The 27,357-nt window shown below is 50.4% G+C and overlaps 1 protein-coding gene across 4 annotated transcripts in view; it reads left to right on the top strand.

The window, feature by feature from the left end:
* Nucleotides 1-27,357, top strand: part of Kcnc4 (potassium voltage-gated channel subfamily C member 4) — a 53,982-nt gene that overhangs the window by 16,130 nt on the left and 10,495 nt on the right. The window contains exon 4 of one of the 4 annotated variants that reach the window (XM_004659011.2): nucleotides 4,418-5,557. The exons of 1 other annotated variant lie outside the window; for it this stretch is intronic. In XM_004659011.2, coding sequence (XP_004659068.1) covers nucleotides 4,418-4,479 — 62 coding nt within the window. In that variant the 3' untranslated portion in view covers nucleotides 4,480-5,557. Of the gene's footprint in view, nucleotides 1-374; nucleotides 4,292-4,355; nucleotides 5,558-27,357 lie in introns of those variants that run through there. 2 more of the 4 variants (XM_004659012.2, XM_045138808.1) reach the window with 2 other exon arrangements.

The following is a 27,357-nucleotide window of genomic DNA, read 5'->3' as shown; positions in this document are numbered from 1 at the left end:
CCTGTAGCTGCTCCTCGTGGCAGAATATCAGCACCCTGAGAGGAGGGTGGCAAGGTGCCAGTTGGGGCTTCTTAGCATGGGAAGAGCTGGGTGCTGCAGGCTGTGGGCTCTCGGTGTAGCTGGGGCACAGGGCTGGAGAGGCACTTAGCTGCCAACAGGACAGGACACAGGTCAGCTGGGTGTGGGCCCAGGACTCTGACCTCAGAAGCCTTAAGAGACAGACCAGGGCGAGTCAGGAAGCCTCTTCCAGCCAGGACAGATTCCCTTCACCCCAGACTGGGGCCTTCAGGACCTCTTGAAGCATCATGGATTCCATGGAGCTGCCCTGGTGTGGAGCTGCGTCCCGCTGACCCATGTGCCTTTTCTTCACCAAGGCTGTGAAAAGTCCCGGAGTCTAAACAACATAGCTGGAGCGGCTGGAACCAGTCTGGGGCTGTCTCCACTGGCATCGCGGTACAGCTCGCCTTACCCTCCGAGAAAGCTTCTGCTCTCACACCCATTCCATCCCCTCGCCAGCCCCCCGCCGGGCCACTCAGGACCTTAGCTACACCCTTGGCCCTCTTCGGCTCTGGGAATTGGGACACACACCCTCGCAGGCACACGCTCTCCCAGCCCCTGTCCCTCCTGAGGCTGAGAGCAACAGGAGAAAACAGTGAGTCAGGACAGAGAATTGGGGCACCCAAGTCTCCCTTGCACCATGGCTTTTTCTCCCAAGTGTCCAGCCATGGAGCCTGAGCTCAGGGAGGAAATTGTTTCTAGAACCTCTAGCCTGTCATCTGACCTCCCGAGCCATAGGTGCCTGCATCTCCAGGACCTGTGTGTCGGGCTGTGTCTCCAACTCAGGGTCCCACGGGGTAGTACGCAGCATCCCTGGGACCAGTCAGCCTTGCTGGGGAGCCATGCCTACATTCATATTTTTAACCACAGCAAATTTATTTGCATTCCTCGTGGCCTTTAACCAGTAACCAAATAGCCTGTCTGTCTGTCCATCCCACACCAAGATCAGAAAGGGACAAACGTGGGGCATCTCTGCTGGTGTAAAGGGCAGTTGACTCCTCAGAAGAGCAGTGCTCATGGGCCGAGCTGCCTCGGGAGCAGGGACCTAGTCTTTCCTACCCTAGGCCTCATACAGAGATGCTAGAGTCGAAGCCCCAGACTTGGTGCAAGCCCTGGGCAGTGAGCCTAGGTGCAAGGTGGCCCTCCTCTCCAGGGGCCTCTGGCGCCCAGATTCGGCGAGTGGCACCCAGCGGCCCACCTAGCATCCCATCTGCGCCCTGCACAGAGGCACCTCTCTCCCTCCACGCTGCTTCCTCTGCTTCCGCGACAGCGCGCTCCCTCTCCCGCAGCTCCCTCAGATTCCCAGCCCTGCCTCTGAGTCACCTGCCACTCCCACCCAGCCTCTGCTCCGTATTCCTGCCAGAACCGGAGACTCATCTAATTTCTATAATTAAGTGTGTTCATTTACCTAACGAGCCCGAGAGCACAACAGGTTTGTGAGTCATTGGGTGAGCAGGGGTACACCTTGCGCAGGGACAGCTGAGGGGAAGTAAGGAGACAGGAGTGGTCCTTTTGCACCTGCTCCTGCCACACCCAGGGAGGCCCACCCCTGCCGCTGACCCCACCCATCTCCAAACAGGCCCCCTCCTCAGCCCATAAGCAAGGGCTGAAGGCCGCAGCCAAGGCATTTTCCTATTTTACCTGATAAGAATTAGACCTGACAGCAGAGCCATGCTCCTGGCAATTTTTAGAGTCAGATTATGCAACTTTGTAGAGTGAATGACTCAGGATGGTCCATATCTGCTCCCTGCAGGGTGGCAAAGATAGGCCTGGCAAGATAGCTCTAGGTACCTGGTAGGAAGCTTGAAAGTCTGGGAGTCAACCCCAAAGGTGGCCCAGGCAGAAAGGTCAGATTGTTTCCTGAGGCTAGGGGGTGGCGGCCAAGCCTGTGGCAGCAGTGCCCATCAGCACAGTGAGCAAAGCCCCTGGACGTCCCTCTGGGCCAGTCTTGGGACCCGCCAGCCCTGCTGTGCTCCGTGGTGCCTGCCAACCACTTGCCGTCAACATGAAATGACTGTGAGAGTTGAGAGGAAGGTGACAGGATGCGGGAGCCATGGGGAAGAAGGAGACACTAGGCACCCTCTGTCCTCAGCTGAGTCCAAGGCCAGCTTCCTCATCCAGCCCCACTGGGCAGGGCTTCTGTCGTAGAGGGACCAAGGTCTGACAGGGACATGACGAGCCAGGTGTCCAGTTTCGCATGGGTACCACAGCTATTTTCTCTGCTGTTCTGGTTTGGGGAGCTGAGACGGCTATTTCTGTGGCAGCCCTCAAGTTGTCAAGAGCCCAGGTTTCCACGGCACCCACCGCCTCCTCCCCTCTTCCTCCTACAGGGATGGGCATGCTCACAGCACCCCTGTGGGGGGCACAGATGTCCCTGGGAGAGACCGTGCAGCAATGCCAGGCTGGAGCCCCTAATACCTTGGTGTGATGGGGGGGAGGGGGAGGATGAACTCCCACACGTCCCCCACCTGCCAGCTTAGTAGAGGAGAAACAGGGCCCAGTCAGAGGGAGTTTAAAGTGGGGGGGGGTCGTTATTTGCAACTAACTACCTCTCGGGACTCTGGGCCTTCACTGGACCCTGGGAAAGAATAAATCCTGCATTTCCAAAGGCTTCACATACACTGGTCTCTGCCCTGAGAGGCGGCTGCCTCTCTTGGAGACTCCTCTTCAGAAGAGGGTCTTCCGCCCAGAGTCTGAGGGGGCTCTTTGCTTTCTTCAAACTGGACTTGGACTTGCACGGGTTGTGTTGGCTCTGAGAAAGAAACCTGTCCCTGCGGCTGGGGGAGGGGCCCTTTCCTAAGGAGCAGGCCAGCATCCTAGGCAAGAACTCCTAGTGTCTCCTTCAGGTCCATACTGGACCTTCTGAGTACCCGAGAAGTGGCTTCAGAGCTCAGGCTTCTGAAACAAGTGGCTATGAGGTGCCACCAGCACAGGAGACTGCTTGACCTCCAGATAGGCCGGCAGGAGCCGAGGGGGAGACTGAGCACTCCCCAAGGGTCTGACTAGGGCTCTCCTGACCAGAGTCGTCCTCTGAAGCCCCTGCTCTCCCGCAGTGGGTTATGTAGAGAAGATTCCAGAATCAAGAGTCCAACCCTCAGAGGTCCCCATGGACAGAGTGCTCGTAGAAGCTGCTGAGAAGCCACTAAAAGTCATTCTGTCCCTTGTGTGCCTTGGCATCTAGTGGCCTTCCCCTAGTGAGAGGAGACCAATGGCTAGATATTACTGCAGGCACACAGGCAGGTGACTTTTAGGAATTTAGGTCAAGGCTGTAGCTCTCTCTCCTTGTCCTCAGAAATGGGGTTCGGGAGAGCTTTAAGCTTTTGTGGTTTCCTCAGGGATACTACTTAGAGGCCTAGGACTCTAGTGAGTGATGTCTAAGGAGTTGTTGAGGCCCACAACCTTAAGGAGATGGGGACAGTGCCACCCTGAGATGAGAATACACTTTTCTCAGGGGATGGCGAGGCACTTTAAGAGTATCAGGGGAAAACTGTGAGAACTGGATGACAGATCCAATCCCCAGCCTGCCTGGACCACAAACCTACTAGCTCCAGTTGACCGGGAGGGACCGAAACTCCCAACACACTGCTGGCTCTCTCCCTAGCTGTCCTTCCAGTTGCTGCCACTGGAAAGTAGGAGAAAGGAAGGCCCAGGCCTCAGGCATCCCGGGCTGAGGGTGCGGTGCCATTACATAAGGACTCTCCAAGGGCTTGGGTTTCTCAGCTGCTGTGTGCCAGTCTTCTCTCCAGAGGCTGTGTGCCCCTCCATCTGCCAAGACTCTTCCTGCCACATGTTACCACACTGCTTCACCAGCTCCTTGGGAGCGTGGAATAGTCCGTGGTGGTGAGGGCAGATGGAGCTGTCTGGGGGAGAACTCAAGTTGAGGAAGAAACAGCTAGGGTGGTGGCCTGCGAGCCACAAGCCGTGTCAGGAGTTTGCCTTCCTGCTAGGCGGTGGGGTTCACGGTGGCTCCTCACCCGACTCTGTCAGGGCTCTGAAGACCTGAGAGGATGACAGCTCCGAGATATGGTTACCTGAGCTGAGGCCAGCATCACCTGGGTCCCCTTAGCCCAGAGGTGGGTTGGCAGAGGGGAGATGAAGAGCTTACCCCATTCCCTGACCCATCCCGCCCCCACTCTGCCTCGCCTCTTAGCTCTGGGTTCCCCACGCCTTCTAGCTCTGCTCTGGATCTGCTCCGTAGCCCACAGCCTGTGGGTCAGCAGCTGGCTGCCTCTCTTCTAACATCTCATTTTTTTTTTTTTGTTTCTCCCTTTCTTTTGCTGAACTCTGTGCCTCCCCAGAAGGCAATGTTGAACAGAAAGCGTGCGTCCCAGTGTCTCACACCTGTGCTCTTTAAACACAGAGACCTGCCAAGACGCCCTCTCGTCCAACTATGCCCAGCCTGAAGTCCTCACCCTCTCTTAAAGCGGCACCAACGTGAGAGAGACAGGCAGACAGACAGAAAGCCAGAGGCTTAGGGAAACTCTGGAACCCAGGCACGAATCTTATGCTGGGAAAGACTCAGATATCCTTGTTTGCACAGGACTGGTGAAAAACCTCCCATGTGACCCTCGAGGCCCAGAGCCATCTGGGTCTGATGTTCTGTTCTACTGTACATTGAAGAGACATATATGCACATATAGTATCTATATTCATACATACTATATTCTTGTGTTTAGTGCACGTGCTACTGGTGGTCTGTCTTCTTTGTTAGGCTATGTATCCCTGAGCCCTCTCCCCACCCTGTGTACCCCTTTCTTCTGACCATGTGTGTGGAATGCCTCAGGGAAAGTGTGCCTGGGACCTGCTCATCCCGCTGGCTGGTCCTAGGCTGCTCTCTCCTGGGAGTGTTTCCCTGTCCGCAGGTGGCCTGTGTTGAAGTCTGTTGAAGGCAAGACTGTCCCCCAGGGTCACCGCTTCACTAGCCCAACCCCACCCCAGATTGGGGTTCTACCTCCCACCCCACACCCCAGTTGTGGGGGGACTTCCAGGGGCTCTTCTGCAGCCTCTTTCACTCCTTCTGTCACCCCCGTCCCAACTGTGTCTCTGACAGAGGGGGACATTTTGTTATTTTCCTTTTAAAAATTCTTTCTTGTCTCCTTCGTCTGTTTGTTTTCTAAGATGCTGCTGGGCAGACGGGCAGGGAAGGAGGTCTGTCTGCCCATCTGGCTCAGGGGTCTGAGAAGGGGATGCCTTGGGCGAGAGGAGACCAGTTACAATACTGTACTTCCTGGCCAGTGGCCAGAGGACGCGTGCAATAGCAGAGGCCAGGTGACCCCTTCAGCCTTGGCCTCTGCCCCTCCCTCGGCCCTCCCTTCCCACGTTCTTCCTTCCCCCCCTGCTGCTCCCCGGTGTCGGTGGGTCCTTTTGTAAAGCTGTCTTTCGTGTGTATCCGAGGCATGCCTCGGCCGGGCCCTGCTGCCCTGTCTGTATGCCCTCAACTGTCGTGCTGTGCTCGAGCCCCAATAAAGACATCGCAGTGTCCCGCTGCTCCTCCGTGTGAGCATCTGCCTCGCCTCTCTTTCTGGGGATTTCCGTGGGGCTCCAACTGACCAGCCGGCCACCTGCGTCAGAGGAGTGCAACAAACACACCTGACCTGAACACATCTTCACCGCTGACCCTCCATGCAGCGTAGCCACATTTCACAGCTAGCAGTGAGTGCTTCAAGACAGAGGTGACCTGCCCAGGGCGACAAACGGTACAATCTTGAAGCCCTGACCCCCAGAGCAGCGTCCTGTGCCCACTGAACCCCATACTACAGGAAACATCTTACTTGTCTAGTGAAGCCCACTGTGTGCCTGTTTGTTTGTGCGCCCCCCCCCCCTTCCTCCCGACAGCTGCACTAGTTCTAAGTGGGCCAAGGCCCTGGGGATGCCAGCCATTACCATGACTGCAGGGCTGGCGGCCTGGGCTGACGCGGGACTGGTGGCGCAGCCAGGGGCATGAACACACTTGGGTCTGGTGAGATGAAGAAGGGGCAGGTGCTGGCCGGATGCCATCAGTGGCTCTCAGTGTTCCTTTATACACAGGGCCACACACACACACACACACACACACACACACACACGCAAGGCTGGCTGTACGGATGTATCACCCTGCAGCCATTCAGCAAGCCCCACACCGGTTCAGCCGTCACCACGGCAGAGGTAGTTGTTGAACAAGGAGATCTGTCGCTTCATTTTGCACTGTGCTGGACAAATCCCATAGCCAGGTCCAGGGATAGGTTCATCCTGCCTGTCCAATATAAACTGAGTCATAAAGGTTTCTGTTTATTCTTTTTCTTAAAAAAATTTTTTTAAATTTATTTATTTTATTTATTTGGGTTAAAGAGAAAGGCAGATAGAGAGTGAATGGGCACACCAGGGCCTTTGGCCACTGCAAAATGGACTTCAGACGTATGCGCCCCCTTGTGCATCTGGCTTAACGTGGGTCCTAGGCAGTCAATCCTGGGTCCTTTGGCTTTGCAGGCAAGCACCTTAACTGCTAAGCCATCCCTCCAGCCCTGTGTTTATTCTTAATCTGCCACTTACCACCTGAGTAACAAGGGAGCAACTCCCTAAACGTTGGCTTCTCTGCCTGTAAAAGGACAGTACTTACTCAGAAGCGGCACAACAGCCTGGCCCAGGGGCTTGTGTCTGCACACCAGATGCAAGAGATGTACCCTGAGTGCTGCCCCCACCTCACCCTGGCCTGTAGCTGTCAGGCTTCCCTCCGTCGACTTCTGAGATCTCCAGGCCCAGTCACACTTGGAAAGGATGAGAGCACACCCAGAGCTGTTTGGGGAGCACAGAATGGCAAGGTGAGGATCGCAGCGACCCTGGGAAGGGGAGAAACAAGGGGCCGCCTGCTTCTGAAGTGGGAGGGAAAACCAGCCGGGAGCCTGGTCCAGCAGCAGAGGCTGGTGGTGGCAGGCGGCCAGTTGTCAATTAAAGATAAAAATCTCTCCTCCAACTGGAAGGCAGATAGGGCTGTGCCCCCCTCTGCCCCCACCCAGACCGGAGAAAGCCATTTGCAGCCTGGCTGCTCAAAGAAGCTTGGCCAGGTGATAATGGGATGGGATGCACTGCTGGCTCCCTAATGACATTACGCATCAGGGCCCATTTCCAGAATGGCTGTTTTCTTCGTCGTTTTTTAGTTTAGTTTTTTTTTTTTTTTTAATGTGGAACCATTTCAGGGTCAGGAACTCAAAACTCAGCAACATCCCAGGAGTATTGTCTATCATGGGCATCTTGAGGTGACATCTAGGATGCATGGTGACACCTTCAGAACCCTTAAGTTGACAGGGACAGAGCTGGCTGAGAGAAGCAAAGGGGGAGCCCCTTTGCCCTAGCAGCTGCACAGTCGCTCTGGGCTTCTGTTGGCCAGGTGCTTGAGTTGAACCCCATCCGGGGAGCTGCTTAAGAGAGCAGGACATTGGGGTTGAGGATTTAGCTCAGTGGGAAGACTGCTTGCCTATCAAGTGGAAGGCCCTGGGTTCAGTCCCCAGCATTGGTCGGGGGAGAAAAAAGAAAAAAAAGAAAATGGGATTTCAGTGGTTGGGACAGGTTTGTCGAGTCAGAGGGACTTGAGCTTAAGTCGTGGCTCCATCACTAGTGAGCTGCTTAGTGATCTAAGCCTCGGTTCCTCATCACTCCAGGAGTCCCAGTGGGCATACTCCTGAGCTGTTTGAACAATGAGGCAAGGTGCTGCCTGCGCGAAGCCTGCTGCACGGTGCTGGGACGTAAATGTGGCTTACAGACACGGGGCGGGAGCTGCTTGCAGAGCACTTCACTCCACCGTGCGCCAGGTTCATCTGATGGCCTCACTTTTCAAAATAGACGCTTTGACTCAGCCTCATTTTCCCAAGGCCTTTCTCTCCTTGGCAAGGATAGTTCCAAACAGCCAGCACATTTTGAAGGTGAGGTGGACATGTATCGCTCATGAAATACATTCCAAGACTGATGGGGTTCACAGAGGAACAAAATGTGAGGTCATTCCCTCAAAGTCACACAGCCTAAATAAGCAGCAAGCCTGGGATTCCGGCACACAGCCCGGCTCTATGGGCCCAACTCCTGGCCACCACCTAAATCGAACAGGGCTGGGGAGGCAGAGCCTCCTGCTGTGGTGCTTTTCATGCTTTTCATTTCCTTAATCTCAGTTGATTTTACAACAAAGTCTTATTTTCCTGCTGTAGAGCTAAGAAAATTAGGGCTTGGGGAAGTGAGCAATTTAAGTCTTCCCCCCTTGTATATGTATGTGCCCCCTCCCCAAGACAGACACATACACACAGAGGACAGAGACATCTCCTTGGGGTTCATTAAATAACGTCCAGGAGGTAACATCCAGCTCAGGGAGTGAAGCTCAGCCCTGTGCGAGGACGAGGACGCTGGAGTGTCACTCTCTGACACACAGAAGGGAGGCCTGGGTGACACTGACCTGGGAACCAGATCACATGAGGAGCGGCTCAGCCTGGGGAAGGTTTGGTGGAGATCCAATCCCCACTCTCAGGTATTTGAAGGGCACTGTGGGCAAGTGGGTTTCTATTATTGGTGGAAATATGAGGAAGACAGATTGGGTTCAAAAAGGAGGAAATTTATTTTTGTTTCCTTTGCAAGTACAAATGTGATGAAAAGTGTTGGAAAGCATTCCCACACTAAATCAGTAGGGAGACACCCCCCCCCTTCTCCCTCCATTCCACTGTCCCCCAAAGGTGGCACTGTGAACATCTGCATGGGACTCCCAAGCTTTTCAAAATCAAGCTTTCAAGCAAAATGACCAAAGAGAAGCTGGGTATGGTGGCATACACCTTTAATCCCAGCACTTGGGAGGCAGAGGTAGGTGGATCACTGTGAATTCAGGCCACCCTGAGACTACATATTCCAAATCAGCCTGGGGTAGAGCAAAACCCTACCTTGAAACACCAAAAAATAAATAAATAAACATGACCAAAAGGGCTGGAGAGATGGCTTAGCGGTTAAGCGCTTGCCTGTGAAGCCTAAGGACCCCGGTTCGAGGCTCGGTTCCCCAGGTCCCACGTTAGCCAGATGCACAAGGGGGCGCACGCGTCTGGAGTTTGTTTGCAGAGACTGGAAGCCCTGGCGCGCCGATTCTCTCTCTCTCCCTCTATCTGTCTTTCTCTCTGTCTCTGTCGCTCTCAAATAAATAAATAAAATATAAAAAAAAAAACATGACCAAAAAAGACTAGAGAAAGGCCATTTATCAGGCTGAGAGGAAGACCCCACTCCTGGAAGTGTTTGGAGACATGGCTAAGTACTAGGCTAGGGATATGTGAGAAGAATTTCTGCTTCATATGCAAGATTCCCAAACCCCACCTTCACCTGGAAGGCTGGCTCAGCTGAGGGCAGGTCCAGAACCCAGACCTTCCAATGAGTAGGCTCAGATAAGTTTCTTTCTCAACAGGAAATTACAAAGTCCTTAACTTCAGAGTGGTGTTCCCTGCTAGATCCACTCTGCCTCCTCCATACAGTGACATTTGAGTCAGCAGCGACTCAGTCTACACTCGGGTGTTAGTTGCCACGTGTCCCAGCGCCTGCCCTCCAGGGATCCAGGCATTGTCACAGTGAGCACTATCCTCCAGCTGGGACCTCCAAGCCCTATGTGCATGACGGTGTCCACACAACAGGTGGCATACAAGCTGGCCCAGTTTCTAGGGTCAGTGGTCACCACACCTGGTCTTAGGACAGCATGCATTGTTTCAGAAGGCCATCAGACTCTAGGGGCCCAGCTCTCTCCTGGGCACCTCACTTCTCCCAGGTATTTGCTTCTCCAGGGACTCTTGGGAAGGGTAGTGGTTAGAGTATTGCTGGGGCCACTCAAGACTAGTTTACTGGAAACAGATTGCTGCTTTCAGCTCAGTTAGGGTCCCTGCTTCCTAATGTAGTCATCTCTGGTTGGTGGTGGGGAGTGGGTGCCCCCTTCTCTCTCCACATTCTTCCTAGGCGATCTCAGCCACTCCCATGGCCTTAAACACCCAGTGCCGATGAAACTCCCATTTCTAGTCCCAGTCCAGAAATCCCCTCTCACCTCCACGTACTCATTCGTTGAGCAAGCACACAGTAAGCTTCTCCTCCATTTCCAGGGCTGTCCTGAATCTCCGTACTCACATTCACTCTTTCCCCAACACAGGGCTTTGGTTCTGCCCTCTGCCTACCTTCACTGTATGCTACCTCTCCCCATCCTGAGGCTGAGCTAGAAACTCAGGCTGGAGGCAGACATCCTTACTCTCAGCCTCTCTCTCATTCACCACTAACTACTAACTTCACTCACTCAGTTTTCCAGCACAAAATTGTTAAATGCCTGTGCTGTGTCCTGGAGAAACAATAGTAAACAAGACCCGCAGGACTCCTGCCCTCATGGAGCTTGCATTCTAATGGAGGCAGGAAAGGAGATTAGCCAACAAAAAACAAAAATGTGTCACAATATCCCTCACTCACATTCCAGCCCTAGACTAGCAAGGTCTATTTTTCTGTCTCTGAAACATATTTCAAATAGTTTCTGTCAGCTCCTCTCCCTCCATTGGTATGGTCCATGGCCTCCAGCCTGGACTTCTGCAATGGGCACCTTCCTGAGGCCCCTCAGTCCATCTACCAAGGATTCCTACCCAGCCACTAGAGAGCAGCTTAAAATGGAGCCCAGATCATATTACATCTGCTTGAAACCCTCTGTGGCTGCATTGCCATTGCATTTTGAATCAAATCTAAAGTTCTCAGGGAGCCTCTTGGCCCTCCTTGTTGCTCAGGCCCCTCCTGCCCCTGCAGGCTCATCCGGCTCCTGCTCTCAGCCCCTGGGGACTGGCCACCACGGCCACTCTCTTTCCTAAGTATCTTCATGTACGCCGTTCCCTCCCGTGAGCCATTTCCCTCCCCCGCCCACCCTTCCCTTGACTGAGTTCTCACTCTGCAGACCTGGCCATGACCAGCCCTTCCCAGGTGAGCAAGGGCCCCTCTCCCATCCAGTCTCTCACCTCTGCTGTTGACTATCATCACAACTGGCTGGTTTCCTTCAAGCTCCTTGTCACACTGCATGACTGTGTTTATTGTTTTGTGCTACTGGACAGTGCTAAGAGATTAGTCCCAATTTTATGAATGAATGCATGTGCAGGAGAGAGGCCTCCCAAAGCTGCTGAACTCGGTCCTTCCTCACCCTTCCCAGGCTAGCTGCAGCTGGCTTGCACATCTCACTTCCAGGACATTCTTGGGAGCCCTTGGGGAATGATGTGAAAGCTCTTTCTCTTTACATTATGCATTTCCTGCCTGAGTAACTGTCAGAAAGAGAGAGAGAGACAGAACCGTAGCTGTTTCCTCTCTGTTCTTCAGAGTTCACCATTTTTTTCTATCTGGTCTTTTTGGCACTTTTAGGTATTTTTGGTCAGGTGCCCTTTCCCCAGAGTGCAGGTTGTTCAAGAGTGTTGACTCAAACGTGGCTTCTCTTTCAGGGCCTGGTCCCATGCTCTGTACATAGTTGATGTTCAGTGAAGTGGTTAAGTGTTTAAGTGAGGGAAGAAATGACGAGAAGGAAAAATAAGCAGAAATGAGAAGGAAAGACGAAAAGGAAGTAGGAACAAAGGAATGATGAAGAGAGAAAAAAGGAGGGCAAGAAGTGAGGTTGGGAGTGGGAAGGAGGAACCTGGGGGCCAGTTGCTTGGCCCAGCATCCACTTCTCCCCAGTACCCCCCAAATCCCTTCCCTCCAGTGAAATGGCAGGGCCCACTGACAGGAGGGGCTTCCTTAACTCTGGGTCACAGGGCCTTGGACCATGGGTCATGACTGCCCCTGAAGATACTCCTGCAGTGATAAGAGACCAGGGTCCTTTAACCCAGGCTCAACTCTACCCCTGATCCCTTTAGCACCTCTCAGATTCCTTATGAATCAGTGATAAAATGTTCACAACAACCAACCATTGGCAGACTTTGCCCCAGAGACCAGGCTAAGAGAGGCAATCTGCCTCCACCTGTTCAAGGCCCATGACAGGTCCCCCTTGGGAAGGCAGGGAGGGCGAGGCCAGGAGGCCCAGCAGCTCCTACCTATTCCACAGTAGCTGTTGCCATGGTGGCCTCCCTGGGGTGGAAGCTCTGCAGTTGCTATGGAGAATGGAGGTGTACCGCTGCCATCACCACCACCGTGGCTGGCTCCGTGGAGAAGCTTCTCTTTCCTTGGTCACTGGCCAGTTAGCCTGGTGACCAGTTGGTGCCATAGTTCATGCGCAGGGAACAGGAGTTGGACAGTCCCTCCCATCTGGTGTGACAGCAGGCCTTCCTGTCCCCTGAGGGGACAGCACTGATTGTAGTCCTGGCAAATCCACTAGGGATCTCATGTCCCTTAGGACCTCACTAGTGGTGGGAACAAGCTCCCAGGGAGCCTGGGCAGAATGGGGAAAAGGAGGACACTGTGATTCCAATGTGACCATTCTCCCTCTGGGCCTCAGTGCTAGATTGTGACAAACTGGATTTCCTTAGACAGGAGTGTCTCCAATACTCTTATCTCTTCCTCTATCCCAACTCCCGGCCAAAGGACTCTCACCTACTTTCTCCTTGCTGCTGCCTGTACATTTCCAGGGTTTTTCTGCTCTGCTCACTCACACTTCAACATCTAGTCTGCGAACCCAAAATATGTTAATTATCGGCACTCCAGTATGAATTAGCGTGGATGTATATTTTATTTCCCAGGACACAGGAATGCAAGATCTCTCACCTTTCATTATTAGAGCCCCGTTCTCTCTTGTAGGAAATCCTACCACCAAAGATCTCTATGAAGGATAGATGATTTTTTTTTTTTAATCTAGAGAAGAAGAAAGCAGATATTCCTTATGTTAGGTCAAATTAGAGGCCAAGAGAGTTCTGGCCTGGCTTTGATTAACCAGCAAACAAATAAATGGGCTAGGGCTATAGTACAGCGGTAGAGAACTTGAACAACATGCAAGAGGTCCTGGGTTCCATCCCTAGCACAGAAAAAAAAAAAAAAAAAAAAAGGAAAAATGAAAGCCGGGCATGGTGGTGCACGCCTTTAATCCCAGCACTTGGGAGGCAGAGGTAGGAGGATCAAGGCTACCCTGGGACTACAGAGTGAATTCCAGGTCAGCCTGAGCTAGAGTGAGACCCTACCTCGAAAAGCAAACAAACAAACAAACAAAAAAAAAACATAAAAATGAAAAAGGCCCACAAAAGAGACTCAGATGTGATATATGCAGTAGAGATTGCCTAAGTCTGGAAGGTCACCCCTCTCCTTTTGCTCCATCCCACATTCTATGGCTAAATTTTCCACCTGGTGAATTCTTATTCCCTCAGGGCTCACTCGGCTATCATTCCAACAATCCTTCCTGGGATTGCCCAGGTATAATTCCTCTGCCATTCCCTTGTGCACATCCAAACCTTTGCATATTTATCACAGTGATGACTTCTTGCTTATTTACTCAGCTAAGCTCCTGCTCAGAGCTCAAGGGTGAATGAATGGATGGATAGTGCATGAATTGCTGCCCACTGTTGACTTTAGTTAACTTCTTTCTAGTCCAGGCTGACCTGGAATCACTATGTAGTCTCAGGTGGCCTCGAACTCATGGCAGGCCTCCTACCTCTGCCTCCCAAGTGCTGGGATTAAAGGCGTGAGCCAGCACGCCCAGCTAACTTCTCTCTTTCATCTTTGTCATTCCAGCACATGTCTGAGTCTCAGAATTTGTTCAGAGCAATTCCCTGGGATGCGACGGCCCTACCGCCCCACCACCAAGAGCCCCTCTCACCATCAGTGCTCCCACCCCAAGATCTGCAGGCTCCAAAAGGTTGGGGTTTTCTTCCTGGGAGGAGGCTGCAGATCTGCATGCGGGCCTCTTGGAACAGCCAGGGGCTTGTGTGTCCTGGGCCCTGTACGCCTGACTTCTTTCTTCACGAAGGATGGCTGGGAGTCTCTTGCTCACCCAGGCTCTTGCGTGGTGCCCGCACTGCTATTTCTGAACAGAATCCCTGCTGCAGAAGGGATCCATGTAAAAGCAGGCAGGGGTTGCTTCCACGGGGGGCCAAGCCACAACATGAGGCTGCCAAGCTTCATCTTACACATCTGTGAAGTGGCAATGAACCCCATCCAGCCCTCATCTAAAAGTGGCAGGAGGGCAGAGAAGTGGCTTAGCAGTTACGGTGCTTGCCTGCAAAGCCTAAGGACCCAGGTTTGATTCTCCAGGTCCCATGCAAGCACATGGTGGCGCATGTGTCTGGAGTTCATTTGTAGTGGCTAGAGTCCCTGGTACATCCATTCTCTCCCTCTCTTTCTCTCTCTCTATCTCTGTCTCAAATAAAAATAAATTAATTTAAAACAAAGAAAAAAGGGCTGGAGAGATGGCTTAGTGGTTAAGCGCTTGCCTGTGAAGCCTAAGGACCCCGGTTCGAGGCTCGGTTCCCCAGGTCCCATGTTAGCCAGATGCACAAGGGGGCGCACGCGTCTGGAGTTCGTTTACAGAGGCTGGAAGCCCTGGCACGCCCATTCCCTCTCTCTCTCTCCCTCTATCTGTCTTTCTCTCTGTGTCTGTTGCTCTCAAATAAATAAATAAATAATTAAAAAAAAAAACAAAGAAAAAGATCATAAAAGTAGCAGAAAGATTAGGTAAAGTCTATGAAAGACCCTCTGAGTCCCATACAGGTGCCCCTGGGGTAATCATTCCCTCAGACGCTGAGGGACTTGTAGTCAGAGGCAGGTGACTCAGGAAGTCATGGAATGTGAGTGCTTGCAGACTTGGAAAAGCATTGTTCTATTCCCCGTGCACAGTGAATCCTCTGAACAGCCCCAGGAAGGAAGGCCTCCTTGTAACCGCTCAGGTTGTGCAGGTGAGGAAAGCGAAGCGAAGCACCGAGAGAGCCTCACAGGCTGCTTCTCACCTGCTGTCCTTCAGGCTGCCTCCAGCCTTGAGTACCAACCACTGGCTCTATGACCAGGCACAGCCACAGGCAGACGCTGGCCCCTCACTTAGCACCATCACTGCCATCCCAGAAGGGGGTGACCTGTGTGCTTGTTGCCTGAAGCTCTGCTTGCTCCCAGGAATACAGGCATTCTTAGGGTACTTTGGCCTTCATTTTCACTCACTGATCCTCCTCTCCCCCACAAAGCACAGGACTTTTACAAGGGTGCGCGCGCGCGCGCGCACACACACACACACACACACACACACACACACACACACGTGAGCCACTAGATGTGGGAACCAAGGGAGACAACGAGATGAGAGGAAGCACGGGAGGGCAGATGAAGATCAGGAGAGCAGATGTCACGGTCTAGATCATCAATTTCCCCCTAAAACCGGCTGCCCTGTCTAGGGTTGGGAGTTGATGAAACCTTTAGGGGATGGAGCCTTGCAGGAGGGTGCTAAGTTGTTAGGGGCATGACATTGAAGAAGATTCTGGAACCTCAGCCCCTTCTTTGCTCGAGCACCCCTCTGTCATTTGCTCCCACCACAGAGGACTGCGTGCCAACAGGCCCAAAGCGACACACTCAAGTGACCATGGACTGACACCTCTGAAACCAGGAGCTGAATAAATGGTCCTCTTTTAAAACTGATTATATTAGATACTTGTTATTATCATGGAAAGTTAAGCAGCACAGCAGGAGTCTCAGAAAAGAAGGTCCGTCCCTGACTTTGTAGAGTTCAGGTCAGCTGGAGAGGTCGATCAGCCGTTAAGGTACTTGCCTGCAAAGCCTAATGATCTGAGTTTGATTCCTTAGTACCCACATAAAGTCAGATGTACTTAGTGGCACATGCATTTGGAGTTCATTTGCAACGGTCAGAGGCCCTGGCATGTCCATTCCACCCCACCTTCTGGGTCTGTCTCTCTTTACTTGCAAATGGAAGGAAGGAAGGAAAAGCAAGAGAAGAAGAAAGGGAGACCTTAGAAGCAGAGCAGGAAAAATGGGCCCGACAAGGAAGGAGGGGCCTGCTATTGAGGGCCAGGGCTGTGAGGCCTAAAATGAACCTAACAGGCTAGAAATAGAACCACTGGGCAAACCTACACGCTCTTGGTGTCTGCGGAGCAAGTGTGCCAATGAGCAGAGCAGGCACAACAATTCAAGGGAGACACGGATCATTTCTCCTCGGAGGCAGGTCAGGCCAGGAGGCATGCATGCCAGTCCAGCACAAGTTAGTTGGAGTTCTTTTTCTGGGGATGTTTTCTTCATGTAATCGTTATTTTTAAACAGGGCGGCTTATGGCTGGGTTAGCCTGACGCCACCTGTCCTTGGCAAGTAACTTTGAGATCAAGACCACTCTGGGTTTTGATTCTAAATGTGGGTTCTCCTGGCTGCAGGAGAGCAGATCCTAACCCCCTTACTAAGTGGAGATGCAGGTTGGGGTAGACTGTCACTTTCTCTATATGAGCAAAACTCAAGCTGGGGATGGGGCTTGGCTGACCAGGGGCTTCGCCTTTGAGGACCTCCAGGCCACCAACAAGTTTCACCCTGGGATGTGCTCAGGCTCTTGTCCAGCTGGCTCCCTAGGCCCCCGGTTCCTTCTCCTCCCCGGCCAAAGCACTGTTTCTTCCCTCGCCCTGCCCGCTCAACTCACTCTCTCCCCAAGGCCCCTGGAGACTTCTGCTCTTCAAAAGGAATGGGCAGTCTCTGGAGCCCGTGAGCCTCCCCTGTAGTTGTTGCCAATGTTGAGGTGTCTGTGGGTAAAAGTACATTTTCCAGAGAGAGGGATTAGAGCTTCCATCCGCATCTCAGAGGAATTTGTCCCCACCCCCACTGCACTGTGAAGGAATTCAGTGTAGAAGTTAGACTCGAGGGCGACACAGGCTATGCAGACATGTGGAGCCAGCCAGCCTTGACTGTTGCTTTTCAGTCTACCGCAAGAAGGTCACAGTGGGGCTTTTGCTCCGTCCCTGATTTTGTAGAGCTCAGGTCAGCTCTACTTGGGGGTGACTTTTTTAAAAAATATATTTTATTTATTTATTTATTTGCGAGAGAGAGAGAGAAAGAGGTAGAGAGAGAGAGAGAATGGGCACGCCAGGGCCTCCAGCCACTGTGAAACAACTCCAGACGCATGCGCCCCCTTGTGCATCTGGCTTATGTGGATCCTGGAAAATCGAACCAGGGTCCTTTGGCTTTGCAGGCAAATGCCTTAACCACTAAGCCATCTTCTCCAGCCTGGGGCTGACTTTTCACAGGACCTAAGGGCCCTGAGCTCTAGCTTGACTTCTGCCCAGGCTGTGCGATCTTTGGCAATTAGCCTAACTTGGGTGAGCTATAGCTCCCATATGTCCATCAGGAATAATGCTACCTACCTTGACAGGCTTGGGTGAGATCTCTGACCCTACTAGTGAGCTCAGCTACTGATACTTCATGATACTTCTTCCCACCTCTCTCTCTGACTCTGGATGAACTCTAAGGCCCTTTCCACACCTAATAGGTAGCCTCCCCGGGATGACCTCTGAGAAAACCTAAACCAAGGTCAGAAGGACTAAACAGTTACCCAGCTGAGGACGGAAGAGAGACCAGGAACCCAGAGGTGTCAGGGGAAGTGCCTGTCATTTATGTGACTGGCGGAGAAGTAGCCGAACTTGTCTCTGATATTTGGAACGCAGCTGGAGATCACGCTGCATTTGGCTTTAACCAACTATTTGACATTTTGCGGAGCTCATTTCTAAACATGAAGCTGGGAGCTGGCAGGCCCGGCTCCATTCGCAGAGTTCCAACTCACTGGCCTCTGCTGCTTGGGGCTTTGATTTTTTTTTTCACCTCCTCTCCCTGTCATCAGAAGGCACTCATGTGAAACCCAGCGGGGATCAGTTCATAACAAAAAGTGTGGAAGCTGAAACAGGGATAGTCTTATCTCCAAGGAGATTAAATCAGAATTTCCCTGTTTTTATTGACTGGTCATTCCTGGAGCTAGTGATTGTATAGACCCAGGTGAAGTGAGGAGCCTAGTCGGCTGCCTACCAGAAACACATGAGCCTTAGAAGCTGGGTTGAGACCCATCCCTGCTTTTTCACGCACAGGGGAGCACGAGCCAGCCAGAGACACAGCCAACTGCAGAGCATGTATAATCTCTCCCCCACACTGCCTCTTCCCTTCCTGGCAGCCACAGGCTTTCTGCTAAAGAAGCCTGTTCTGTGCATGTGTTTTGTTTTCCAAGTAGGACTAGAAGTAAAACAAGTCACTTTCCTTTTTCTGACATTGGGGCTTGGGGGACCTGGGAGGATATTTGCAAGAATTGAGGAGTTCTCGGTTCTTTGTACTCTGTGGCCTAATTCAACCTTACCTGCCCCTGTTTAACCTGTCTCTTCTAGAAGCGGAGACCAGTGTCTTAGGGAGTGCCTGCAAAGGACTCTGGGCTGCTCAGATGTAAAGGGCAAGAGAAACCAAAGCTGGCTCTTTCTCCAGATGCTGTGGAGGAAAACAGTCCAGCCAAGCCCTTTCTTGCTTACTTGGCCAGAGACTGATTTAATTCCAGGCTCAGATTCTCTTATCTCACAGAACCTTGACCCAAAGATTGTCAGAGTATCACCCAGTCGGTCACCAATCCTTAAATCATCTTACAGCTTTCCTCAGATCCCCAGAGCGATTCTGTTATGACCTCAGAAGCCACTTTGTCCTCTGTACTGTGGCTTTCTTTGTCTTGGATTTGAGCATCACCTTTGTCACTTGATGCCCAGACAATATTTTTAGCTACCAACTATGATATGAGTTTTCTCCTCATTCACAACGGTGGTCACAAGAGGGCAGGGAGCTGCAGAAGATGCGGAGCTTACTTTAAGACACGTCTGGTCTTATCTTTTCTTTTCTGGGTGGAGATGAAACATGACACCATAAACTAACCAGGCCCTTGACTGTGTGGTCCCAGCCTGCCTTCCAGATCTGTTAGGCCCTGAACCTCCCTTCATGCACCCTGTTTGCCAGTCACATGCCCACAGGAGCCCCTCCACCTTGTGAAGTGACTCATCCTCAAGGAGATCTTTCTTGATTCACAACATCTCGTCCACAGGATGTTGTGCCCTGTAGCCCTGGACATACCTCTTAAAGAGCATTATGTACACTAGATATTTCCTCAACTGCCTTGAACAACCCCTGTTGGGACTCAAAAGTTTAGACTCACCTTTCCTACAGCTTTTGCCAGTGGATTATAGGAGCCTGAATTAGAAAGAATGATACGAACCTCAGTAGAGACCAGGAGGAGGATGACACATCTTCTATGTCATGTGGAAGCTATGTTTGAAAGATGAACACAAAGATTATTGAATTCTCTAGAACTGCAAATCACAGATGGCTGTTGAGCACTAGAAATGTGGCTAGTGCCATATGACAAAATGACAATATTTTGGACTTGTTGGGTTAAAATATATTACTCAAATTAATTTTATGTTTGTTTTCACTTCTTTTGTGTGTGGGCTTTTGTTCTTTGACATAGGGTCTCACTGTGTTCCAGGATGACCTCAACCTTAACATCCTCCTACTTCAGCCTCACAAGTGCTGAAATTATAGGCATGAGCCACCACACCTGACTTTCTTTTTCTGCTGTGGCTACCAGAAGCACTTAAATTTCACATATGGTTGACATAATATACCTATTGGGAAAAGTTGCTCGGCAAGGTAGATTTTTAAAAATATTTTATTTTTATTTATTTGAAAGAGAGAAAGAGGCAGATATATGTAGAGAGAATGGGCATGTCAGGGCCTCTAGCCACTGCAAATGAACTCCAGACGCATGCATATGTAGGTCATGGGGTAATCAAACCTGGGTCCTTTGGCTTTGCAGGCAAGTTCCTTAGCTGCTAAGTCATCTCTCCAGCCCTGAAATGTAAATTTTTATTTGCTATTAATATTAACTAAGGACCTGGACTGTGAGGTTTTGTCTGGTAGATATCCAGTGATTTCTGTCCAACTGGAAAGATAATCCCAATTTAGTGGCCTGTAAGACATTAACTATATTTGTCTTAAACCTAAAAAATTATTTTGTGTGCCTTTCTTTTAAATGCCACTTTCTCAAAAAATGTCTTTGAACCAACTTTATCATCTTATTGTTAATGAATGAGTTCAACAAAATCTTTGACATATGCTCAGTATACATTTCATGCTTTTAACTTTTTGGAATTATTTTTGGAAATTATAATTTGACAGATCTTTGTCTTTGCACAGCTTGAAAGTAAAAACTCAACTATTAACATGTTTCATATCAAATTAGGGCTCAATAAATGTGGTGCAAATAAAATACATTTGGGTGGGTGTTTTTAACATTTTTATTTTATTAATTAATTTATTTGAGAGGGAGAGAGAGGTAAAGAGGCAGATATAAAGATAATGGGCACACTAGGGCCTCTAGCTACTGCAAATGAACTCCAGACATGTGTGACACCTTGTGCATCTGGCTTATGTGGGCTCTGGGGAGTCAAACTTGGGTCCTTAGGCTTTGAAGGCAAGTGCCTTAACCACTAAGCAATCTTTCTAGCCCTGGGTTTAGGACCTTAAGTTGGAATTGCCAACCATACTTCCCAGTGGGATCTCTAAGAGCTGCAGGCCTGGAGGGTGAGTGGGAGGCAGAAGAACCATGAGACCTTCTTTTTAGAACCCAGACTATTTGGCTGCCCCCCCCCCCTTAGATTTTAGGGCTCATGACTTCAAGGAGAGGCTGGCCAAAGCGAGTCTCTTCTACACTGGAGCCTGAGACTCACACCCCATTCCTTCCAGCCTTGTGCCTGAGACTTGCCAACTCCAGGATTGTGAAGATTCTGCAGAGAAGCCTGGTTGTGCCTCCAGCTCTGGACACAAAGGCACTTTTATTGGCAGAGGTCAGTGGCTACACTGGCCTCAAGAGCCAGGTCTTATGGGTGATACCAGAGAAATGTCTGCAGATCTTGAGTCCTGGCCCATAATTGCAAAAATATCTCTCTTCCTCCCTCCCACCTCCCCCCCAATCTCTGCAGTGAGACCTTGCTGGCTGCTAACTGAGGGCAGAAGGTGACTGCAAATTCCTTGAGGATTGCTTTGCATGTACAATCTTGGCACCTGGCTAGCATGCCACCTGCCTGGTGTGCAGTGGATGCAAATGTGCTTCCCCCTCCCTCGTGCCCAGCTCCAGCACAGAGACAGCTTCTTCCAGTAGGCCTGAGCTGCAGACGCTTGGGCCTGAGCAGAACACTGCTAATCAAGCTCCCTCTGGAAGTCTGGGTAGGATCAGCTGTTAGACACCAAACTCAGGGTTTTACAAACACTTGCAGAAGTGTTATAGTGAGTCTGCCCTTGTCCAGTTTCCTTCAAAGGACAGAGAAATTGGTTGAGCTTTTGTTTCTGGAAGAGAATGAAAGTAATACCTTTTCAAAGTGTGATAAGATATAGTTTTACTACATTTTAAGATTTACTGTTTTAACAATTTTAAAATATGTACTTTATTTTATTTTTTTGTTAGAAAGAGAGAGAGAGAACAGGTGTGCCCAGACTCTAGTCACTGCTAATGAACTTCAGACACATGTGTGCCAACTTTTGCATCTGGCTTACATGGGTATTGGGGAATCGAACCTGGGTCTTTAGGCTTCACATGCAAGTGCCTTAACCACTAAGCCATCTCTCCAGCCCTGTTTTAACTATTTTAATGTACCAAAAGCATTAAGTGCATTCATCATCAGCCATCCCCAGAACTCTTCTCACCTTTCTAAACCTCATTCCCATAACCCCAGCCCCTGGAAACCAGCATTCCATTCTCTGCTTCCCTGAACTTGGCTACCTAAGTGCCTAAACAGAATGGTACATGTGCTCTTTGTGGCCAGTAATTCATATGTCCTAAGAAGCAGTTACACCCCTAAACCAGGGAGCCATTGTGACCAATATTTCAATTCTTTCAGGTTCATTCAGATAGCATGTGTCCAAATTGTCTACCTTGTGTATATGTGATGAAACCCAGGGCCTCAAATATTCTAGGCAGATGTTCTACCACTGAGATATACTCCCAATCTTCGTTTTACTTTCTTATATTGAGATAAGTTCTCACAATGCCTAGATAGGCCTTGAGTCTGCAATCCTTCTGCCTTGGCTTTCTCACTAGCTATGTCCCCAGGCCCACCTTGTCTTTCTTTTTAAGGCTGAACAATGTTCTGTTGTCTGTGTAAAGCACAGCCTCATTGTCCTTCCCCATCAATATGCACTCAGGTTGTTCTCATCTAGTGGCTATTGTGAATAGAACTGTCATAAACACAGGTGGCCCAACATCTGCTTGAACCCCTGCTGTCACTAGTTTGGGGTACATACCTGCAAATGGAATTCTGGGTCCTCTGATAATCCTATTTAGTTTTCTGAGGCAAAAGCATCATGTCTGTGTGCCTGTTTTATGCTGGTCCTCAGCTGGGCCCTTTCCACATGACATCTCCTTTGACTGGCACAACAGTCCTAGTGATTGAGATGATTGTTGCTTCTTTACACAGAGTTCCCAAAAATGCAATGACTTGCTTGAGGTTCCTGGTAGGTTCCTGGTAGTGGGCTCTCAACCCAGCTCTGTTTGATTTCAAAGCCACGCTGGAATCCAGTCATGAGGATCAGGAGTTTGAGGGCAACCTAAGCTACCCTGAGAGAAAAGAAGGAAAGGGGGCAATAAGAACAACACTCAAGTAAAAGTCCCACCTTGAAGCTGTTACAAGCTAACACTTTCCTCAGTGAACACTTAACACCTTTGCAGGAATTAGTTGCTGACAAGAATGGGGGCTGGAGAGATGGCTTAGTGGTTAAGTGCTTGCCTGTGAAGCCTAAGGACCCGATTCAAGGCTCGATTCTCTAGGACCCACGTTAGCCAGATGCACATGTGTCTGGAGTTCGTTTGCAGTGGCTGGAAGCCCTGGCGCATCCATTCTCTCTCTCTCTCTGCCTCTTTCTGTCTCCATCACTCTCAAATAAATAAAATAAATTAAAATTTACAAAATTTTTTTTTAAAGAATGGGCCATCACTCCCTCTTTCCTTGTGCCAAATGAAAGGGGTCTTCCAGATGGTTTCCAGACCCAGCTCCCGGGCTATATACCCAAACTCCCTCCTCCCAGTGGCCAGACCACCTCCACAACTGCTTAACGCCTCTTAACACAAGCCTCATCTTGACCTGGAAACCCAGCAGTCGCCCAGGATGGGTTCCTCCTCCACGTGTTCCAGAACTTCTGCTTTCCCTCCCTGTACACTTCATGCACTACTAGCTCCCTCGAGAATCTAACTCCAGGGGGTCACAGTTCACATCAAGCCCTTTACCAATGTGCCTTAGGAACTGAAAATTCCAGAAAAAAAAAAAAGAAAGCTATACCTATGTTGAAGATTTTGTAAAGCTGATTGATTCGAACTTTGTGAATGTAGAGTTGGGAGGTTACAGATTTAGAGCTAAATTATCTTGGGCTATGGTTAGCCAGCTCTCTTAATAACTATTTATCAACCACCTCCACATCTGACCTAATATCTATGTATTATCAAGTAAAACCTTTTGGAACATGTTAACATGCCACTAGCTTCCACCGACTCAAAAGCTAAGAATGTCATCAGATAGCATCTGAAACCTGGAAGAGAGATCTCTCCTAGGTACTGTAACCTGCTTACCCGATTGTTCCCCCATAATGTATTGGAAAAATGCTTTATGACTTTTCTTTCTTCTGTAGCTATAAGACCTTCATGAAATTGTTCCACATTGGAACAGATTATTTGGGGCAACTTTAATCTGTGTTTCTGGGCTCTTGTTACTCATATTTGGCTCAAAAATAAACTATCATCTTATTACTTTTGAGGCAAAAGCAGCATTTGGTGTCAACAACTTGATGCTCTTGAAGTGTTTGAATTAATGAGTCACTCTATCAGTGGCAGTGGTGACAGTTAAACAAAGGAAGGGAAAGTGAGAATGACCCTCTCTTACCTCAGGGCTTGTTCAAGATCAGACTGTTGAGTTCCTCATCATTTGCAAGCCATACTTGGTACCAGTGTTCAAGCTCCAGCTATTTGGAGTGGGAAATTCACAAGAAAAATGATGAAATCATCCTCTCCGAGAAATATATCCTCACAGTTGGTCTAAGGTGCCTTCAACAGGGGTAGAAATTCCTGTCAGGAGGGAAACTAAATCCTTAGGGGCCTTTTTATTTTTATTTTCTTAAGACAGGGTCTCAGGTAGTCTGGAACTTACTATGTAGCCAAGGAGGACCTTGAACTTCTGATCCTCTGTCCTGCACCTACTAAATGCTAGGATTCTTGGAGTTACCGCCATGCCTTGTTTGTACTTGGTTCTGGGGAATTGAATCCGAGTGAACAAAGGAAAGCAAGACCTTCTGCTGGGTTGCTTGGACACAACATCTTGCCAAGAAAGGGCGTGTTACCTAGGAAGGCTCAGTTTAGGAGACCTCCGAGGCTTAGGAAGTTCCTTAGGAAGAGAAGGGAGGCTGTGGCATGGAAAGCCAGACAAGCTCACTGGGCAAAAAAACAGGGGGCTGCTCCCAAAATCATGCCTCTGGATTGTCAGGAAGCCATGACCTCACCTTTTGCCAGCTCATCTAATGTCTTTGACATCAGCACTGGGGTACGGGAAGAAGGCCATGTAGCTGGCAGAGGGGGCAGGGAGGTGGTGAGCATACTGAAAAAAAAAAGCCACATACCCCACATGGTAGTTGCTCCTGTGCAGAGGGCTCCAGGGGAGTGCCCATGGGGTGGGAGCTTGCTGGCCAGGGTCAGGGCAGGACCTCCATGTGAGGGACCCATGCTCATTTTCTAGACTTCACGCTACAGTAACTTGGCTCCAAGAGTCAATTTAGAGGACTTTAAGCTCCACAGGCTAAGAACGTGAAGTGTGTAGCAGCAAAATGACAGAATTGGATTTTGCTCAGAAGGCAGAGAGTTGGGATTATTTATTTGCCCTAGAGAGAATGAAGCATTTAATCAACTTGCTGTTTGTGATGATTTCTAAGGTGTTGGGTGGACAGCATTCTCTCAGATGATCTTCCCATCAACCCCTGAGATGAGCAGCAAAGAAGCGATAATCCCATCATGCAGGCCAAGAAAAGCAGGCACCCAAAGGCGGAAGGCCTTCTCTCCACCCACCCATCCGCAAGGCAGATGGGGTGTGACGTCGGTGTGTCTGCCCTTGGCCCGGGACACTTGTTCGTCCAGGCATGAGTCCAGCGGGTCTCTCCTCAGGTGGACTTGGTGAGCAAGCCCACAGTGCTGAGCTGTCTGGCTGCCCCCAGGAAGCTCCTCTGAGAACAGGTCAAGGGAGGGGGCAGTGGTGGAGACAAGCTCTGAGTCACCTCGGGCTTAGGCAACCCACCAGATGCCGCCCCCATTTTAATCAAGCTGCCCAGAGCCCAGTGGTCCTGCATTTGCCTTACTAGGTACTGGCAGGGGTGGCTTGGGGGAGCTCAGAGGCTTCTGACTGGAAGAGGATGTCCAGGCCCTATGACTCAGTGTTCCTGCAGGAAAATAAATCCACTAAAATGATTTTTCTTTTTCCTTCCATCAAAGAAATGAGGTTCACAATGCATCCCCAGCTACCAGAGGAGAGCCAAGGCTGACCGCCCTCTCTATCCGGGTTACAGCTCCGCAATTGGCCAGCAGGGTTCTGGGAGATAAAAAGTTGCATTGCAAGGCAAGGGAGAGGCCTGCTTCACTTGTTGGCCACTTGTTGGCTCCAGTTTGGAAGGAGGTGTGGGGTGGGGGCAGGCTTTGCTCCTAAGCACAGGTGGTACCTGGGTGGAGCACTCTGAAATGTTCTCTTTGGTCACAGGAGAGGGTAGATGGCTCAGCTGGGGCTGTGAGGGTGACAGATCTGGCTGCAACATCTGTCACTTCATTGGTTGCCAGGGTTGACTCAGCTGATCTGACTAGCTAAATAGGTGTCCCCTTCCTCCCTCACTGGTCATGGGCATCTCTCCCAAAGTTGGGTGCTTTGTGGAAGAAGACCTTCTGTGGTTGAGGAAGACCTTTTTTGCAGTCCGAGGTATGCAAGGAGCTGTGCTCCACAGCTAGAACCTCCAAAATGAGCTCTCAAAGTTCATTTGCAGGAGAATGTGGGGCAGTTAAATTTCCAAGACTCCAGACATATCCAATTTGGAATTCTGCCTTAGAGAGGGAAATAGAGAGAGATAATATAGAAAGAGGAGAAGAGATAGCAAAAGAAAAGAGAGAGGAAAAGAGAGACGGCCCCAATGGATCCCATCAGAAGACTTCCCAGGGTCCAGTGTCCTTCCTCCCCAGGATGAATCTATTATATGACCACATTAATGGACCATCTTCCCCGTGGCAAATACCTCCTATGCCTTATCTCATTTCAACTGTGCATCACCTTCAGAGAAGGTGATGTCCCCACACCTGCATAGTCAGTAAGTGTGAAGGGAGGTGGGAAAGGAGAAGGGTCCTTCATTGACAGAAATGTCATTATGCGATGTGTGACTCTATCTGGACAGTCCAGCTTACAAGGGCGTCCTTTCCCGAAGCACCTCCAGCACTCTGGGCCACGCTAGGTCCCCTGCGCTCCTTTCCCACTACCTTTCCTGACTATGAAGATACTTCCTCACAGGACAGTTTCACGTGTGGACACCTCGTTCCTGCCACCTTTTGTCCTTTCTAAAGAATGACAGTCGTTGCAGGGTGTGGTGGCGCACGCCTGTAATCCCAGTACTCGGGAGGCAGAGGTAGGAGGATTGCCATGAGTTTGAGGCCACCCTGAGACTACATAGTGAATCCCACCCAGGTCAGCTTGGGCTAGAGTGAGACCCTACCTGGAAAAAAAAAGAAAAAGAGAAGAATGAGAGTCATACCAGAAGGTTACATTGCTTACAGCCCTGAGAGGTCCACTCTGGAGGACATAACTTCTCCAAGGGGGAGGCCCCCACTTCCCTACCTGCCACAGTATGTGGTACAGGCTGGAGACACAGAATTGTGGAATGCGTTCCCCAAAGCCATGTGCTCCTGTTCAGAAAACTTGGATTTGCATTGTCCCAGTGGATCCTCCTGAGAATCCTAGGATGGGTTCTGAGGAGACAGTGCTGTACCTAAGGTGTGCAACTGCTTATGGGGGAGCAGGACCAAGGCCCGAGTTCTTTCTTTTTTAAAAAACAATCTTAAGAGAGACAGATAAAGAGGCAGATAGAGAGAGAACGGGCACACCGGGCTCTCCATGTGCCACCTTGTGCATCTGGCGTACGTGGGTATTGGGGAATTGAACCTGGGTCCCTAGGCTTTGCAGACAACCACTAAGCCATCACTCCCACCCCTAGGGCTTGGTTTCTAATGCCAAACCTAAGGCTCTTTCTTTGCACAGGCCACACACACTTGCAGTGGATCTTTTCCTCCGTTGTTTCTTCCTTCACAGAGCTGGGGCCCTAGGAAGGAGATAATTA

The sequence above is a fragment of the Jaculus jaculus genome, chromosome 19 (genome assembly GCF_020740685.1).
Source record: "Jaculus jaculus isolate mJacJac1 chromosome 19, mJacJac1.mat.Y.cur, whole genome shotgun sequence".
NCBI lineage: Eukaryota > Metazoa > Chordata > Mammalia > Rodentia > Dipodidae > Jaculus > Jaculus jaculus.
This window is presented reverse-complemented; position numbering and strand designations above follow the sequence as displayed.